The sequence below is a fragment of the Centrocercus urophasianus genome, unplaced genomic scaffold (assembly GCF_019232065.1).
Source record: "Centrocercus urophasianus isolate 14NV4802_14NV808 unplaced genomic scaffold, USGS_Curo_1.0 seq_12, whole genome shotgun sequence".
NCBI classification, from domain to species: Eukaryota; Metazoa; Chordata; class Aves; order Galliformes; family Phasianidae; genus Centrocercus; species Centrocercus urophasianus.
This window is the reverse complement of record NW_024884364.1, coordinates 8,022,561-8,041,673: the sequence shown is the minus strand read 5'-3', so window position 1 is coordinate 8,041,673 and position 19,113 is coordinate 8,022,561. Positions and strand designations below refer to the sequence as shown.

General features: G+C 50.6%; 2 protein-coding genes across 5 annotated transcripts in view; one reads left to right on the top strand and one right to left on the bottom strand.

Annotated features, from left to right (window-relative positions):
* The first annotated feature begins 5,103 nt into the window (after positions 1-5,103).
* On the top strand, positions 5,104-18,566 carry ATP1B1 (ATPase Na+/K+ transporting subunit beta 1). The gene is made up of 6 exons (XM_042809547.1): positions 5,104-5,273; positions 7,210-7,338; positions 13,631-13,786; positions 14,560-14,744; positions 16,446-16,526; positions 17,174-18,566. Exons 1-6 carry the CDS (start codon positions 5,174-5,176, stop codon positions 17,438-17,440), a joined length of 918 nt encoding a protein of 305 aa, XP_042665481.1. The 5' UTR covers positions 5,104-5,173; the 3' UTR covers positions 17,441-18,566.
* NME7 (NME/NM23 family member 7) overlaps positions 18,378-19,113 on the bottom strand; it is a 91,204-nt gene continuing 90,468 nt past the window's right edge. For all 4 annotated transcript variants that reach the window (XM_042809543.1, XM_042809540.1, XM_042809542.1 and 1 more), the window contains one exon: positions 18,378-18,637. In XM_042809543.1, the coding sequence (XP_042665477.1) occupies positions 18,605-18,637 (33 nt within the window). In that variant the 3' untranslated portion in view covers positions 18,378-18,604. The remainder of the gene's footprint in view (positions 18,638-19,113) is intronic.

Sequence of the window (19,113 nt, the reverse complement as noted above, 5' to 3'; positions counted from 1 at the left end):
ATATGTGCTGTTCTTGCCAGCTTCATAGCTGGTTCCTGGGTAATACTTCTGCCCTGTGTGAAAACAGGGTGGATTTCCTGCAGGAAATTATTTTCATATTATCTTCACTGAAGAGATTAATTTTCTCCTCTTCAGCCAAAAGGAGAAATCCTGGCAATATGGCTTGACTTCTGCTGCCTTAACAAGTTGCTGTTGCATCCATCAGTACCATGTTGATAGCTGGCAGGTTCCGTTGCTAGTGGTGTGCTCAGACAGGGTGACTCTGTACTGTCCACCATTGATATTTATCTCGGCTATCAAACACCAGGCACACAGCATGCTGTCTGTCACGCATCCCCCTTTCCTGTCTCCACTTTCCTGCCAGCCAGGCCACTCCAGAAACCACCTGGTGTCCTGCACCTGGTCTCCAGATCATCATGAAGTGAATGTTTTTTTCTCTGACTAAGCACACGAGCCTTTGCCTGCCAGGGTTGGTGAAAAACTTATACCAGTTGGTCATTGTTGCAGAAAAACAGCTCAACTTGCATGGGTTAAATCAAATCAAGACTGGGGTTGGTTTACTGATTTATTAAGGATATGTGATTAACTATCAGTGAACTGTATATTCAAAACCAACACTAGCAATACATCAGCTGACCCACAGCGTTAAGACACTTAGGAAACACAAATAAATTCCTAGAAGCTCCTAGGCATACTTTTATAACCAGTCCCCAAAGGTTTTCATCCCTCACACACAGACACCCACCCCAGTCTCTCCAGAAACGGGGTCATTTCTGGCAGTGCAGGTCCCTCCCACTCACATCCTGCTCCTGTGGAGCTGTGCCAGCTCCAGCTTCAGGGGTGCCCATGCTGCTCCCTACTGATGCACCCCACTGATGCTGGGGAAGGCACCCCAGCAGGTTATTAATGTGCACTCAAAGTGTGGGACCCTGCCCGCAGGGTTAGGTTGCTGCCAGCATCCCAGATAGGATGCATCTAAGCTGGGAGAGTGTGATGCCAGCAGGGCAGCTGCTGCCAGTGCCAGGGTGGGTTTCCACTTCTTCTCTGTCCCTCTTTGAGGTTTCTCCCCACTCTGATACATGTTTTTGGGCTTCTTTTCTATATCTTTATGATGTCTTTCAGATCGATGTCATCTCTTGCTTACCACTTAATTCAGCTGATGGTAATTCTCCTCTTTACCCTAGTGGCTGTTTCCCCCTCCAGCAAGATCATTTTGGTGTAAATGCCCTCTCAGAGACTTCTGGATTTTCCATTCACACGTGCTGTTTATGCTGACTTCTGTCTTAGCAGCTGTTGTTGTCCACACCATCTCGCCAAGGGTGAGCTGTGCAGGCACCCCCACAAATAACACTACACTGCCATAAAACTGGTATTAGAGAAAGGAACAGTGGCTTCACAGCTGAATTTTCTGTTCTATATTTACTTATTTTGCCAGTATCTACCAGTTCACAACATTTTAAACGTTGTTAACTCACATAGCTCTGTGTGGCAAATCCGTTCAAATGCATTTGTCACATTCATTGGACCAACCATGTGTGTCTATAAGCTAATCCCTCTTGATCCCACATCTGTGGGGAACAAGGAGGAAGACCTGGAAGCTATTTTTGCCATACCATGCTCTGGGACGCTACAGGTCCCACCTGAGCCAATGTGAGGCTGAAAATCAGAGGACAGTGCCATGCAGGACCAGGAAGCTGTGTGGGAACCGCACACTGGCACTCCCCTCCTGGGGAGACAGAGGGTGATTCTTGAAGGTCATTCCTCTTCCCTCAAGGCCCCATGCAGCTACCAGGGGGGTGTAAAAGGTTATAAAATGCCTGTGTGCCACCAGGCCCCTGCTTTCAGCAGGAGAGGCTAGGTTGTGTGCTGCAGGGCTCCACTGCCCATGCAGTTCCTCACCCCCTCTCACCTGCTGTGTGTGGCTGCAGGCCCTGTGCCAAGCTCTTGAGCAGCTGCCCTTTCCCAGCTCCAGGCACGCGAGCCTGAAGAGGCCTAGCCCTGTTTGTTGCTGGTGGCAGCCTATGAGCAGTAACTGTTTAATGTCATTTTGCCCACTTCTGACATCTTATAGTAGCTCTCAATCCCACAGCCTGTGAGCTCCTCCTCACAGCATGCCTTGCCTCTTCCTCCATGGCATGTCATAGCACAGACTGCAGCTGCCTTCAGAGATGGTTCTCACACTTTACCTATACTTTCTGCCCGTGACCGTCAGCCACAGTGCCTCATTTCCTAAGAATTTCCTCATTTCCACGCTAGACAAACCATGGCTTTGCTCTGCTCTATGCCATGTCCTTCTCTGTTGCTGCTGCTTCAAATGTCTGCCCTCCATCTGACCTTCAGTGGGACACCTTTGCTTTCTTCCAGTCCCATAATGCAGGAAACTGCAAGGAATATCCTTGTTGGACAACTATGGCCAAACCCACTGGAGGAAACCAGAGTGCTCTTCACAAGCCAGCTCCAAAGGGTGGAAAGATAAACCCTAACAAAGTCCATCCCACGGGTTTTTCTTTCCTAGGTGCTACTGCACAGCTCTCCCCAGCCCCATCCTTCCTCCCACAGCTAATCTGGATGTGGATGCCTTTGCACATTTTGTTCTTTGTTCTTGGCAGTTTCTAAGTTGCCTCAGGCTCTTATCACCTCGAAAGATCAGATCATATACTGGTGGCCTTAGAGACGGCCTGATTGATATCTGAGCAGTCAAACAAATGGTAAATCTGAATAAAATATGGCACCCTGTTGCCTATTAGTTCTGCTGATTCAGGGAGAATAATGTGCCGACATCAAGCAAAGCACATGTCTTGAGCGTGCATGGGATGGCAGCTTCAGAAAAAGGTTTGCAGAAACGGTGCACAACCCTCATGGAATGCCTTCTGCCCATCCCGGACCCTGCATGCCCTGTCCTGTGCAGTTATGGGGATTTGGTGCTGCTGCCAACCTAAAAGGGATTCTGTGTTTGCCCAGAAATACAGATTCTTGCAGGAAGTTTCCCAATGATCCTTAAGCAAACAGCAATGAAGCCAGGCTCTCCTGCAGCTCAGCTTCCACAGGCACCATCAGTTCTGGTAGTGAGAGAACGTGCTCAGAGAAAGATCATGTTTCCGAGTGGCCATTTATGCTGTAACCGTGATATGGCTACTCAGGTTAGATGGATCATTCATCTTAGTTGCTTTCTCCAGACTTACTCTCAATGGCCATAAACCTGCTGTTTTCACTTTGGGTGTCCCTGTTGCTTGGACAGAAGGCAAGGAGGGGAGGGCTGCATTAGTTGCTGCCATTCCACCAGCCCTAAGCCAACTTGTGTGGGATTTTCTTGGCTTGTAGACATGGCCAGGCACAGCATAAGTGGACAGGCTGCCTCATGAACACATTTATGTGGCAACATCACACATCTGCACTCAGTTCCCAAAGTACTGGCTGAGGCAGGGCAGGGTACTGAGGCCATGAGGGGCACCCAGGATATGAGAGGGAGCCGGTTTTATTACCAGGCAGCCAGGCAGAGTGGGCGGCCCACAGCTGAGGATGTAGCCTTGCTGGCTACAATAGCTATAGCACTGGGACCTGTGCAGTGGACATGGGCAGCTATTCCTCCCACAGCGTCTTGTTTATTGGCTTGATTGTAATCACAGTCCTCTTAACTCGTAACCGATACTCCTCCCTACAAGGCACACGATGTTCACTGGGTATCAGATCCTGCTGTCTGTGTTTGCTCTTGTTATCGCCCACCATCAGCAGGTCTCTTTAAAGATGAGCTCTGACAAACACCACAGAGAAAAAGAGAGATGCCACTCATCCTCTTCCCCCTTGGAAGATCAGCTGTCTGAATGCCACTGGGAGCAAGTTCCCCTAACTTACCTAGGACAAAAGTCCATGTGGCTGGCTCCTTTCATCACCTATAAGGTGCCACAGAGCTGGCTTCCTCTGATATCCATGTTACGCCATGGATATCCATGGAGCATTCAGCAAAGCGGCTCTCCCACTTAAACACACTCAAACTCCCCATTCTCCTGCATGATGCTTCTAGCAGACGAGCCTGGGAGGCTTTGGGAAGCACCATCAGGGTGTCTGTCCCCATGCAGCCTCATGGCCAAGGCCACATAAACTATCTCAGTATTAGTTGCCTCAGGGGCTTTGGCTGTGCTTTGGCCACGGGACCTGTGAAGGAAGGCTGGGGGAGCTGGGTTTGTTCAACCTGGAGAAGGCTTCAGAGAGACCTCATTATGTGGCCTTCCAGCACTTGAGGGGAGCTGATTAACAGGAGGGAGTCCGACTTCTTACACGGGCAGATGGTGCTAAGACACGGGGGAGGCAGTTTTAAACTAAAAGAAGGGAGATTTAGGTTAGATTAGAAGAAATTTTTCACTCAGAGGGCGGTGAGAGGCTGCCACAGCCGCCCAGAGGAGCAGCGGTGCCCCATCCTTGGAGACGCACAAGGCCGGGTTGGATGGGGCCGTGGGCAGCTGAGCCGGTGTGGCTCACGTGGAAGGGGCACCCCGCTCACCGCTCTGCGCCGCACGGCCATCCCCGCGGCCTGAGCTCCCGCCCCGCCTTTCCCCCGCTCCCCGCGCCGCAGCCCCGCGCACACCGCCGCTTGCCGCAGCCCCCCCGCGGGTCACCTTGCCAGGGCGGCTGCGCCCCGCGCCCTCCCTCCCCCCAACGGGGAAACAAAAGAAGCTGCCGGCAGGTGCCGAGCGGCGGGGGCGGCGCCTGCTTTGCACGGAGCGCCCCGCACGCGAGCGCGGCGCGAGGCCGCTACCCGTTCGCGGCGCCACACCTGCGCGCGCGCCCGCCAGCGCGGGCGCGAGCTCCGCACGAGCCCTTCACGAGCCCGACTCCGCCCGCCGGGCACCGCCCGGCCCGCCTCGTGCCCCGCCCTCGCGCCCCACCGCCGGCTCCCATTGGCCGCGCCGCCGGGGGGGCGGGAGCCGGCGGCGTATATGAAGGGGCGCGGCGGGCGGGGAGCGCGGCCGCTCCGTGCCCGGTGGGCTCAGCTCGCTTCTGCTTCGCCCGTCGCCGCCGCAGCTCGCGGTAGCGTCCCCCGCCGGGCCAGCGCCGCCGGCCGCCCCTCAGCGCGGGCGGGAGCACCCACGCCTCCTCGAGCCCGGGGCGCGGAGTACCGGCCGGGGCCCGTCCGATCCGACGTTCATTCTCTCCCGCCGCCCCCCGCCCGCTCACCATGGCCCGCGGGAAGGCCAAGGACGGCGACGGCAATTGGAAGAAGTTCATCTGGAACTCGGAGAAGAAGGAGCTGCTGGGCCGCACCGGGGGCAGCTGGTGTGAGTGCGGGGCTGGGGGCGGCGGGCACTGCAGCGCGGAGCGCCACGCCTCCCTCCCCTGCGGCGGGGTTGCGGCGGGGCCGGGGGCTGCGCGCCTACCGCGGCGGGGCGGGCGTGCAGGTGGGGTGGGGCGGGGCGGGGTGGGCCGACCTTGGCGAGGGCGCCTCGTCCTTGGGGCGCCTTCTCCGGCATCGCCGCGGCGGGCGGGCGGCCTCCCGGCTGCGCCCCGCTTCTTCCGCTCTATCCTTCCCCGGAGAAAGGACGCCGAGCTGCCTGCGCCTCGCCGCGAGAAAGCGGCTGTCCGTTTCCGCGCCCGCGAGGACGGAGAGGCGGCTTCTTGCGGCGCCGCACGAGTGGCCCTTAAGACCCTTAAAGAGGGTTTTGCCGCTTTCCGTGCGCACGCGACGCGGGTGCCGCAACCTGGCAGCGGCTGCGGGCAGCGTGATGTTGGGTAGCGCTGCCCGTGCCTTCCCTGCGGCACGCCTGTGTTGTCCCCCAGGTGCCCGTGTCCGCTTCAGGGTCACTCCTTGAGCTGCTGGCCCTATGCCCAGGGACCTGCCGACCTGTTGCGGGCCGCTTTCTCATACGGTGCCGCGTGCTTGGGCCCGGACCTGTGTGTTTTTTGAAAGCTTGACCTTTAAGGTGCCTTTGGTGCTAAGAGCATCCTGCCTGGGAAGCTGATTAAATGTGCTACCTCCCAGCACCGGCCTTTTGATGTTACAGTGCTCAAAGGCATCTTTACGCTGCAGACAACGGCGTTAGTGTTTGGTTTGTTACAACAGCACCTCCTATGACCGTGCTCTGGAAAAAATTTCCAAATGCTTCTGACGTCACAGCCACTGGCTTTACGCTGCCTGGATACCAAAGAGTGTTTTTTAACTCGTGGAGAACCGCGCTGTTGCACCGAGCTCTGCCCACCAGCCCTGGCTGTGGTACGCACCAGGAGGACAAGAGAATGGAGTGCCTGCTCACCGCATCCCTCAGCCTCCATTGCTGGCAGTACCCCCTGGTCCTGGTTCCTTAGCAGATGAGGAACAACCAGCCAGAGACAGCTGTGTTAATCAAGAGGCTTCTCAGTTGATGGAGGCTTTTGTGCTGGGGCCCAGGAGAGGAGGAATACTTTCACCTGCTGCATCCTCCCTTGCCCTTGTATCTGCTCACCTTGAGGCCTCCAAACAGGCCTCTCTTCTCCCTGGCCTGCAGCAAGGTCAGGGCACTGGGATCAAGTGCTCAGCGTCTGCTGCACTGCCTGGCTTGTCCCTGCGGCCCCATTAGCATACAGTTGCTTGGCATGGGCTGGCTTATCCTGGTGATGCCTAGTACGGCATGTTACCGTGCAGTTAATCAGTTGAGATAATCTCTGTAAACCAGTAACCGATACCCAGAGTATGAGCTGCGCTGTGTCCGAGGTTATTTTAGTTGTCTCTGTTCAGACCAAAACTGAATTCAGTCTGTCATTATTAAAGAATTCTTTTTAATTGGAATTGGCAGTGCTGAACTGCCTGTATAGATGCAAGTGATTGGCAAATACGGAGTGCTTTGATGCATGTAAGTCCTTCCCTACACTTGAGATGGAGCATCAGTGATTATTTGTGCCCAATTCCTGCTCCTGTTCTTGGATAGAAGCCAGATACTGTATTACTAGAGAAGGTCAGACTTTACCAGTGCTCATAAACCAGAATCTAATAGCTCTTTAAGATTCCCTGGAAGCAGCTTTGAGGCTTGGAGAAATGTGGAATGAGCGTCCTTCAGAAACCTACTGTGTGCAGCATGTTTTCTCTGTGCTGGGCTTGCGTCCCACCAAAGCCTGTCACCTTGTGGTGGCATTGCTTAGCTGAGGGATCCATGGAAATAGAGAAGAACACAATTTAACCTTTGTGCTTCAGAGTACTGAGAGTCTTGGGGCTTTATTCATCTTTCTGTTCTTCTCTTGCAGTTAAGATCCTCCTCTTCTATGTCATCTTCTATGGCTGCCTGGCAGGGATTTTCATTGGGACCATCCAAGTGATGTTGCTCACCGTCAGTGAATTTGAACCCAAGTACCAGGACCGTGTGGCACCCCCAGGTAACTGGATGGAGGAAAGTGATGGCTGGTGCAGACTGTTCTGGGGGCACTTCAATTACTCACCTCAGGGAGGAGGATGAAAACAGCATCTCCTTGCTGCAGTGCATATTGCTAGGGGATGGGTATGTTCCAGGCCTTCTGTGAGCAGCACTGGTGCTAAAAGAAAGTCCTGTTAGAGCTCAGGCTTGCAGCACATTAGGCTTTCTTCCTGTCTGAGAGAAGCCTGAACCTGGATTAATGCTCTCCCCTTAAACTGAAGCAGTGGGGTGAGGTTCAGACTTCACTTGGGAATGAGCTGCGCAAAGAGCTTGGGTTCAGATTCTTTCATAGCCACTATGTTCCCATGGGGAAAATGGGGGGACAAAGTAAAATGCTTGTCAGTGAAAGTGGGGTGCACAAGGAGAAAGGGGAGGAAGTCCCAGTTCTGGATGTGCTTAGTGAATCGCATTGCTTAATGCTAAGTTGTGAGCTCCGGGAGGTAACTGCAGCAGCGAATGTGCAGTGGGAGGATCAGAGGTGAGTCTGGTGTCTCCCGATGCACAGCTTTTCTCTGCTAGATCAAGCAGGGATCTGCCAGAAATGCAGGTATCTGCTTGAGTTGTGCCCAGCCTGCCTTCTGTGCCCGCTGCCGCAGGGTCCCTGTCTGCCTGCTGCCTCCTGCGGCAGCTCTGCACGTGGGGGGAGCTGCGCAACTGCTGCCTTCCTGTATCGCGGGTGACCTTGAGGCTGCTTGGCACTGGGTATGGTAACGATCTGTCTCCAGTTGCTCTGTAAAACAGCTTTTAATAACGGTGGTATTTAAGTGACAATTGTGAGGCTGATGGCTTGTGGCTGCAGAAGCTGGCTCTGGTGTCACACGGCGTCTTACAGTGCTGCTGTCTGCGGGGCTGTTCTGCAGCCATTCCCTGCTCCAACAACGCAGGGAGTGCTGCCTCACCAGACAGTGCTGGTATCTCGGCAGAGAATTGTCTCTTTTGGATAACTGCTTTTCCACCATCACTTTCAGAACAGAGAAAGGAACTGCTGTCAGCGTGTGGCAGTTCTTAAGGTACTGGAATGGCTGGGATAAGCGCTGCTGTCAGTGCTGATGCTGGCTGTTCCCACCTCTGCATCAGGCCGTGATGCTGGCGGTAAGGACTCCATGCTGCTGACACTGACCAGAGCTGTTGTCTGCATTTGAAAGACAAACATGGCTAATGGGGAATAGATATTTCTTAAATGTGGTTTTCCTCAGTTGAAGCCCAGGCATGAAATAATGAGCAGAAAAGTGGATCTTGGGTCACATCCAGACAGTCTTGCTGCTTAGTCCGGTGTCACCTAATTACTCATTCTAGGTAAACTGTTAGGATCACAAACTGCTGTTAGGCAGAGCTAATTGCAGAGCAACTCTGTAGTAAAATTTCTTTGCAAGATTTCAGCCTGCAGGATGTTATTTGTCTTTTAATTGCCTACTGCACCACTGAGCTTTATCTTCTCGTAACAAATAAAGGGAAATGAATTTCAGGATGCTGGCTTAGTGTGTACTATAGAAATTGAAAAAGGAAGAAATAAAAAGGTTCTAAGGGATTTTCTGAGTTTGAAATGGGCTTTGGGACTGAAATCAAGCAGTATAAGAGAATCCAACAGTGAACAAATGGCAGCATGCAGCCCAATAGAGAAGGTTTAAAGAACAGCTGTAATGGCATATGCACACAACACAGCCCTTCGCAGGGCGTCATCTGATGTTTTTCTCCACGTGTGGACAGGTGAAGGGTGGCTCTTACTGTGGTGTCTGTTCCTTGTTCTGCAGCATGGCACCTCTTAGACCACAATACATCATAAAGCTTTCATAGAGACTGAGCTTGTAGTGGGGTGCAGGGGATGCTGTGGGCAGACAGTAATCACTGTGTTCCTGTAGTATGCAGAGGGCTCCCTGTACTGCTAACAGAACTGCACCTCTGGCAATTAGCACGTGTTCACTCACATGGTGAGCATCTAACTAATTTTCCATGAACTGACAGCCCTGCAGCCTATGAACTATGTTTAAAAAAGTGTTATGCAATTCTAGTTCCTGGTTCTTGTAGGGGGAGTTGCAAGCAGAGTACGTATAGTGGCAGCTTGATAGGTCCCAGATGTCCTGGAAAGCTGGAAAACCTGATTTTGTGCCTGTTAAATCCTTTGTCCTTGAGCAAGACCATTTTGTGATCCCATGTGGTTGGGAAGAGTGAATACTTGACTCTCCTTCAAGGTTTACAGGAGGAAGTGCTGTAGAGGCTGCTATAATGTCCTTCTAGTTCTGCAGTATGAAAGGTTCCAAACAGCAGCAGAAGATACAGGATGTTTCCTCAAGTTACTGATGTGGGAATATGGCCTTAAAGTGCTCTTTGTAGCCAAATGTCATTTGTATGCTAATTGATTTGTGTGCTAAGCACAACGGGGATGTGATGCAGCTTTAGGGCAGCTTACTGCCATACCTTCCATGGTGCTTTTTGCTCTTTCTCCCTGGGCTGGGAGAAAAGGGGCAGTGTGGTCACCTTTTGTCCAGCCTTGCTGCTGTAGCAGTAGGCACAGTAGGCTTCCATGCGTGCTGTGCCTCGGACTCTGCTTTAGCCACAGCGCTCGCCCTGCTGGCAGGGAAGAGCCTCTTCAAAAAATGAAGGTTTAATATTCTGTGTTGAAGTCCATTTTTTCTTCTTCCCCAATGGAAATGGGGCTGTGTATCCTGCCATCTCGTGGTGCTCCTGCGGACCATGGTGTGCCTTGCAGACAGTGCTACGTGTGCTTTGAAGTGGTGGCAAAAAGGAGGTGGCCTTTTCTAATTGGGAGAGCTCATGTCTCTGCTGTGTTAAATGTTGCCTGGGCAGCATCTGCTGGGAAGGGCTGCTCTGCTGTGTGTTCTCCATTTGGTTTATTCTGCTCTGATAGCAGCGGGGAGATGGAAGCCAGGGTGATAGGAAAGCCCCAAGAGGCCTGTACCACCTCCTGTTGACTCACACTTCTGCTTCTGTCTCTTATCTCAGCACCTAAGCATGAAAAACATCTGAATCTCAAGCTCTAGGGACACCGTCTGCCTCCTCCAAGCCAAGCAGATTTACTGCATTTCTAGAAAACTTGCACCTGCTTTCTTGCACTTCTGGGACAAGATAGAGGGTGAGTTAGAGTTTGGAAGGGCATCAGTTAGCATGGAGACTTTGAAAGCCCACCCTCACTTAGTGTGTGGGGTGTGAAGTAGGATTGGTGTAGTGGTTGCTAAATTTGTCATCTGTGTCACCCAAGTAGTGTTTAAACTTATTCTGAACCACGGTGCTGGGAAATGAGCACTGCATGATGAAGCAACTGTAGTTCCTGCAGGCTTGCACAACCGCTGCTACTAACAGCCCTGACCTACTGCTTCTAGTTTCTTCTCCTTCACCTTCAGGACAGTGCTTTTTCTCAAGTGGTGCTCCTGGAGCTTAGAATGCTAGAACACGGAACGTTCAGTTGGAAATGAAATGGATTAAGTGCACTTGTAATCTGCGGCAGTATTCTGGGAGTGGAACTGTGTCTGGAAAAAGAATTAGGGGCTTGTCAGACTTGTCTGGTTTGAGATACTTTAGCACATTTGGAATTAGATACAACCTTTCAATGGTTTCTGTTACTGAGGTGAGGCACCATTTGTCTCTTGTGCAGACAGTGTCAGTCAAGTGAAAACAGTGATCTTACTGCCTCGCAATGCACTCTGCAAGGCAATTACAGAAATAGTATGTCAGAATCAAAAGTGGTTTTGTCTCTGTTTTCCTGGAAGTGAGTGCCTTGATTCTTCCATGTTATGAGCAGCATCACCAGACATGACTGGTAATGACACGAGGTGACCTGTGGCACACGTAATTTGAAAATGGAGAGAGTTTTGTTTGGACTTCTGGCCGTGGGAACATGCAAGGCTTCATTTCTGTCTCCCAGAGTTTGTTGATGAATGGCTTCCTCATGAGCACAAGTCCCTGAGAGCCTTATGCAGCCTTGAACTTCCTTATTGCCCACCAACCCCTGGCAAGTAGCACTGGGACGATTCAGTCCGCACCCTGATGCTTGTTTCAGTTCTCCCTGTAGGGATGAGAAGCTTTCAGAAAGATCACAACGTTTTAGAGAGGGTTCCCCCTCTTGTCTTAGCAAATCAGCATTAAACAAAGTTGCTCAGGAAAGGTTTACCTATGGTGCCACTCTGGTAACGGTACTGAAGCTTTTGTTATTCCTTCTGTGCCATCTGTATGTTCATGCTCAAAACAAGGAAATAAATGATAGGCCTGTGCTTAGGGCTGTGCGTGCAGTCAGTCACGTGCGTGTGAGTACGGAAGTTGTGGTGGAAACCACTGATAGGTTTTCAGTCAGCATCGAGCACCTTTTGTCTTCTCATAGGTTCACTTGTTTGTCTCCAAAGTGGAAAAGCTGATCCCTACTTTGTTCTTGTCTCGAACAAAGCGAGCCCCTGTGCCACCAAAGCATGTGCTGGGCTGAGGGCAGCCAAGCTTTGCTGTGGCTGATGGCTGTGGTCAGGAAGAGCTTTCTCTTGGAGCAGCTGCACGAGGTGCTGCTTGGACTCTGGTGCTGCTCTGCAAAGGTTTGCAGGATGGACTGGGAGCCTGTTCTCCAGGTCTTGTGGGTGGCTGGAGGATTGGTGCTGGGCTCTCCTGGCAGCAAGCTCGGGGCTTTCATGGGGGCTGCAGGGCTCGCTCTGCCCTTCACCCTCACTGTGCCTGCCTGGGTGGCTGTGGGTGCGATAAAAAGCAAGTGGGGACTTCCTTGCTGCTAGCAGGTCTGAGTGAGCTAACAGCCCAATGGCCTGAGCAAAACTTAGCAAGCCTGGCCAAGCTTTCCTCAGTATTATATTTACTCACTCAACTGATAACTGTAACTTGAACTCTGGAAGAGGCAGGCCCAGTGAGTCATTTTGAGTAACTCCACACTCACTGCTTCCTGGTGGATCAGTAACGTGAGGAGAGTTGCCGGGATAGGTTGAAGTCCTTTACTAAAACCAAACCCAACTTATTTTATGCATCTGTAACCATTGGTAGGACAGGAAAGCAAGGAGTTGCTTGAAAAGAGGTTGAAAGCTCCACTGACTTTGAAGGGTGCAACGTAATTCTGCTGATGGAATGGTGAATTGCTTCTGAATATGTAATGCTGAGCATGGGCAGTTTGTACCAAAGGGAGCTTGGAGTGGGCAAAGCTGCTTCTTGGAATAAAACCTGAAATTGCAAGCTGCTCTCCAGGTGTCTCACTATCTTCAGCCACCAGGAGCTGCCTTCAGAGGGAACAAAGCTCATCTTTGTCCCAGGTTACAAACTCCATCTCAGTGGGTAGGGGAGCGGTGAGCTAGCCAAGCAGTGGCTGAGCAGAAGCACAAGAGTGGCCTTAGGAAAACGGCTGGAGTCGCAAGCTGCTGCCAGCTGGGGCCAGTCTGCTGAGCTGCCTGAGCCTTGCTCTGAAGAAACTTGTTGGCAACAGACCTCTTCTGAGCTGTCAAAGGGAATACTGCTCTCCTGCTTGTTTTTTTTTGTTCCTGCTAAAGTGAAGATGGCAAACTGAACAAAAGTTGAGACCTGAGTAATTACAGTGGCAACCACGAAGGCAGCATGAATTCTAGTTCCCATTGCTTTAAATTTAAGTGTTAGCCATGCATCAGCGCATTCAATTAAAACATGACCTAAACTTCACACAAGAGCAGCTATTTCCAAGTCCCATACTGACAGACAAAGGGCTGAGTGTTTTTCATCATCTACGGACACTGCTTCTATCTATTCCACGCATTCTTTTTCTACTTGTCCTCCTGAAGTCAAAACTGGAGCCAGTCAGACAGCCCAGGATATAGGACGGCCTTGAAGCATCTCTCTTGGTGGAGTGGTGTTTCCCAACTCACAGCATTGCAGCTTTCCAGGTCACCCTGTGAGGTATGCATGTGTAGGAGCCAGTGTCCCTGGGAGCTCACAGTGTGGTTGCTCTCAGGTGCAGTCAGCTTCCTGCTGTTGTTGGCGAGGAGGCAGGGGTCTGCAGTTGTCTGCTTTTCTGGAGGAAAACTTTGACTTGTAGCCTTCCTTCTGGAGCTGTGATTTTTATCTGTGCAGTGATGCAAACCTAATGACGAATATTCCAGACTCTTGGTGGAAACTGGAGATAAGAGCCCTTCAGAACCTCCCCTCTAGTGAGCTTAAATTGTTTTCTGTGAGTCGTGAGGCCTGAAAAATACAGATTAGTAATACTGCTTTGTGCTTTCTGTGTGTAGTGCTGCCCACAGGCCATGCAGCTCTTCATGTTTTCTTCCTGATTTTGTTTTCCTTAGGACTGACTCAAGTCCCTCAGGTACAAAAGACAGAAATTTCCTTTACTGTCTCCGATCCCAAAAGCTATGACCCATATGTGAAGAATCTGGAGGGGTTCTTAAGCAAGTACAGTGCTGGTGAGCAGACTGACAACATCGTATTTCAGGACTGTGGAGGTAAGTCCTCGTTATTTCCTACATTGAGGGTTCTGACCAGTGCCTCTGTTGAGTCTGTTGGCACATGAGGGTCAGTAGTGGCATTTTCTGTCTTCATCTGTCCCTTTCCTCATACGAGCACCACATGGTAGACTTTAACTGGTGGGCTTTGGTTCCAGTTCTGTCAGCTGCTCATTTAAAGATGAGTTTGGACAGACTGGATCTGGCTGGGAGTGTACCAGAAGCTTATTGCAAAGGGTATGTGGCTGGGGACTTGCAGATTTCTCTTGGAGAAGATTGCAGCTGATTCTCCACAGCATATAGCACTGACCTTACAACTTCCATGAAAGCCATGGGAGGTTTTACTGGTGACTTTGCTGGGGACTGTGTCAGTAGTGTTGATGCAGTTCTGCAAAACATCTGGAAGATTCTAGAGGGCAGTGAGATGATAACCTGTTAACACATGCATGTAAAATCTGAGGGGATCCCTCGGTTACAAAAAGTTACCAGAAAAATCTCTGTGCTCTTGTATTGCCAACGTTTGCTCTCGTGTAGCCCATAAGAACTCTCAGTTACAGAGCCCACAGACGCATGGGGCCATGATCAGTCTGTGTAGGGGGAGGAGCAGCTGGGCACAGGCCTGTGCCGCAGGCCCAGGAGGTGGTGTTGGAGGTGGTATTGCCCGTGTGGGCGAGTGGGAATCCTGAGGGCACAGGGATGCAGAAATAGGGCTGTCCCTGATGAGAAGAGGGTCGCACTGCATGTGATTGTTCTTCCGTTCCTCCCCATGGTAGACACACCTGCGGATTACAAAGAGAGAGGACCATACAATGATGCCCAAGGTCAGAAGAAGGTCTGTAAGTTCAAACGTGAGTGGCTGGAGAACTGCTCGGGGCTACAGGATAACACCTTTGGGTACAAGGAGGGCAAACCATGCATTCTCGTCAAGCTCAACAGAATTATCGGCTTCAAACCTAAGGCAAGTACCTCCTCCCTTTCTAAATGAAGCTACTGATGAGGATAGGAAGCTGGCTGCGGATTTGCTGTGGTTCTGGAAAAGTCTTTCAGCTTGTGCCTGCTTTTCTGTCTCTGTAGAGAGAGATCAGTATTAAGCCCGTTCTGCAAAGGAGAGACTGTGGGTACCACTGTATGGCCGGCTTTAAAAATGGTTTCATTAAAAAGCAACAGAAAATGCATATGGCAGGTTCACAGCAAGTAGCCGTGAGTGTCATAGTGCAGACTCCTGCTCAACTCTGGTGACTTACAGAGCCTGCTAACTGAATTACTCCAGTGAGGTGTTTTCTTTAAATGATAAAAACCCATGTTACCTGTGTGCTGCTACATGACAGTCCCAGACCTATGGTGTCTGCAGTAGGATCAGCCAGTGGTGTTGTGCCTCAGACACCTTCCCCAGGTGCTGCAGAGCTGCCTGCCTTGCTGAAACCACTTAGTTCAGTGCAGTAGTGCTGTATGAGGTATTAGACTATGAACTGTAAACTACATCTGGGAGTTTGGTACAGCTCTCACAGCAAGAAAGACAAGATGAGCTCTGGGTTACTGAGTGCAGACTCAGAAAAACCATGAGTGTCTGCTGTTCTGCCCCGTGCTTGGTGCTGCACTGAGAGACAGGATTGTGGCAGCTGTTGAAGGAAGTTAATCTGGGCAGGAACTGCTTTTACTTTATTTTTTTCCCCTGCCCATTGAGATGCCAATAAATTCTACGAGAACTCAGAGGCAGAGTACAAGTTATTGAATGAGGCAAGGTTCTCAGCACACCGCTCCATTTCCTGGATGGAAAGCCACGCGCTGGTACATCAGGCAGCCTGCATCACCATCAGTAGGCATAGTTGAGAGGAGGGGGAAAGGCTGGCTCACTAATGTGGTTGGAGGCAAACTTGTCTACAAAAGGAAGGCTGTCCTGTGCTGCAGGAGATCAGTTGGATCTTGAATCATCTGATCCCAGGTGGAAACTGTGTGCAGGAATTTCCTGTGCTGTGGCAATTGCAGGGTGCTGTGAAGATGCACAGTGTGATTGAGGAAGAGGAGGGTTTGGTGTGTATTGAAGAGCAGGGTCTGGGTGCAGTGTGACTTAAAGTGTGTGTATCTGAGGCGGTGTTCATTTGTTCCTCTATTCCATGCTTTGGCAGAAGCCCTACAGCTTGCGTATAGGGAATGGTGTTTGCCAGGCTGATCTGAGCTCTGCACACAGAGCTGGCACTGCCAGCTTTTCTGGAGTCCTTCCACATGGGTGATGTCAAAATTCAGCAACATTGTCAGGGTGTGACCACCTCCGTCATTCTTTGCTGTGTGTTTCCAGTCCTGACTGCATTCACCTGGTGGTTGGGTTGGCAAATCTCCCAGCACTGCATCTCCTTCTGCCACTGGGTGACATTTGCACAAGCAAACAGGAGACGCTTTCTTCAGTGACTCCGTGAAATGAAAGTGTCTGTAGGAGTAGATAGCAGCTGTACTTGGGTGCACTGCAGTGCTCACAGTTGTGTCACTCTGCCTGCCTGTCCCAAGAACCGCCAGTGATGGCTGTGGCCTCAGGGGCTGAGCCAAAGGGATTCCTGTTGGCTGTGGTTTGGTGCCACCGAGCTCTGCTGCTGCGCAGGTACCCCAGTCTGTGCGGATGCATCATCCAGTGTGTTAACGTGGCACTCTTGTGGGTTTCTTCCAGGCACCAGAAAATGAGAGCCTCCCTGGAGGTCTTGCAGGAAAATACAACCCCTATCTCATCCCTGTCCACTGTGTTGCTAAGGTAAGTGAGATATAACAATGGAGAAGTGGGGAACTGCAGGCAGAGTCTTTGTCCAATAGTAACTGCCTCCTGCTGCCCTTCAGCAGGTGGTTGGGGTGGCTCTCTCATGGGAGCTCTTTCCTCAGTAGTGGGAGCTTCTCAAGTGCCCTTGGTGATGAACAACAGCAGTGCCCTCACCAAGAGGGTGAGGCCAGAAGTGGCTGTAGGGCTGCAGAGAGTTGTACTGCAGTTCTTAGCAAGGATGGCTGGGAAACTGCTCTGGTGAAGAGATATTTACTTAGGATGCTAAAGCTGCTGAAAAGGAGCAGAGGCTTTTTTGTTTTGTTTAACTGAAGACAGTGGTCACACAAGAAGCTGTGCTGACTTCTGAATGTACAAAGAAATGGTTGTGTGAGGTTTTTAAATAAACAAATTGTAAAAAAAAAATGCTCTTCCTGGCTGTGCGTGCTGGGAGGCACAGCTTGGGAGCTGGTGGGTAGGCAGCACCCTGGTGCCCTTCGGGTTGGAGCGGTCTTGGTGAGGCTGTGGATGCGAGGAGCAGCGGTCACCAGAGAGGGGGCACAGTACTGATAAAATAAACCAGCCAGTGTGAGAGAGCACAGCTACAAAATGGGCGTTTTCATCATTTGCTCTTTTTCTCATCTCAGAGGGAAGAGGACTCGGACAAGGTCGGCGCAGTGGAGTACTACGGCATGGGTGGTTACCCGGGCTTTGCCCTGCAGTACTACCCGTACTATGGCAAGCTCCTGCAGCCGCACTACCTGCAGCCACTGGTGGCAGTGCAGTTCACCAACCTGACCTACGACGTGGAAGTGCGTGTGGAATGCAGGGCCTATGGGCAGAACATCCAGTACAGCGACAAAGACCGCTTCCAGGGACGCTTTGATATTAAATTTGACATAAGAAGCAGCTGATTGTAAGCACAACTCTCTCTCCCCCCCTCTTCCTCCTAGCCATTTAAAAAAGGTTTAAAAAAAAAAAAAGAACAAAAAAGAAAACCTACTAGTCTTGAACAAACTGTCATACGTATGGGACCTACACGTAATCTATATGCTTTACACTAGCTTTCTGCATTTACTAGGTTAGAATGTAAACCAAGTGTAGCAATAGCGACAAATATTTATTCTACTGTAAATGACAAAAGAAAACAGAATTGAGCCTTGGGACATGCCCATTTTTACTGTAAATTATAATTCCATAACTGACTTGTAGTAAGCAGTGTTTCTGGCCCCTAAGTATTGCTGCCTTGTGTATTTTATTTAGTGTACAGTACTATAGGTGCATACTCTGGTCATTTTTCAAGCCATGTATCGTATCTGTTTTCTACTTCTTGTGAGCAAAGACTTCTGCTGTCCAAGGTGTAAATACTCAATGGGACTAGAACTGGCATGATACTTCTCATTATTTTGTTCCTTTGAAAAGAAAGGCCCACCTGTGAGACTCTATTCAACAGCACTCCATAAGGCTTCTGACTTTTCTGTGGTGTTAGGATGTTTTCTTTGGAGGGGTGGCAGGCTAAACTAACTTAAGTGAGATTAAAGAGAATAGATGACTGTGTACTGTGCTCTGTAGCGAATGCTGTCTCTCTCTCCACCTTTTCCCTCATCCTCCAGTGTGTCTGCGAGAGACCTGGGTCAGGCTATTGCTGTCCTCAGTGATAGGCACAACTCTTTGCTTTGTATATTTTCTTTTTTCTTTTTTTTCCTTCTGGAGGCATCGCACACTGTGGTGCTAATGTCTTTATTGAATGTTTTAACCATTTTCATGGTGGATGAATTTTATATTTATGCAGTTGTACAATTTTATTTTTTCTGCAAGGAAGTGTAATGTATGAAATAAACCAAAGTCACATGTTTGAAAATAAATCTTTATTTTAAACTTTATAAAAGCAATGCAGTACCCCATAGAATGGTGTTAAATGTTGTCTAAAGTGCAAAACTCTATGTTCTAACATGTAATACTTGCCAGGAGTACAGTGCTCTTGTTGATCTTGTATTTCAGTCAGGTTGACATATTGGACAAATAAATGAATGAACACTGCTCTGTGCCCGTGCCTTCTGCTTTGAGGGTGGGAGCTCTCAGTTGTCCAGAATCTTGAAGAAGTACTGCACCTGTTTCAGAAATCAAAGGACATCATTCTCATTTCCAGCTGAGCTTGACACGTTGACACATCCATAACATCCACTGTCAGTGTCATAAACTGCTGCTGCCACCTTTGACCAGATGTTACGCGTCTGCTCTAGAACAAAGTGACCTAGGATGAAGTAGTGGCTTCCCTCTCTCTCAGCTAGTTGCTCCCTCAGAGGCTGCAGCAGTACCTGCAACTGTGCTGTTCCACAACCACTCAGTTGAAAGGTTCAGCACTTTTCACTTCACATTCTCTGAGCCTGGGGTGCCAGCTACTGGCTAGTAATAGTGCATCCTTAGCGTGAAGCAGCCACCAGAGATGAGTGCCGTGGGAGCAGGGAGGGCATGAGTCACAGCAGCAGGAGAAGGGAGCTGCAGGGCTGAGAGCTGGGCTGGGTGCTGCACTGAGCACAGGGTGCTCCTGGCAGGGCTGCCCAGAGACTTGATGAGGTTTGGCAGC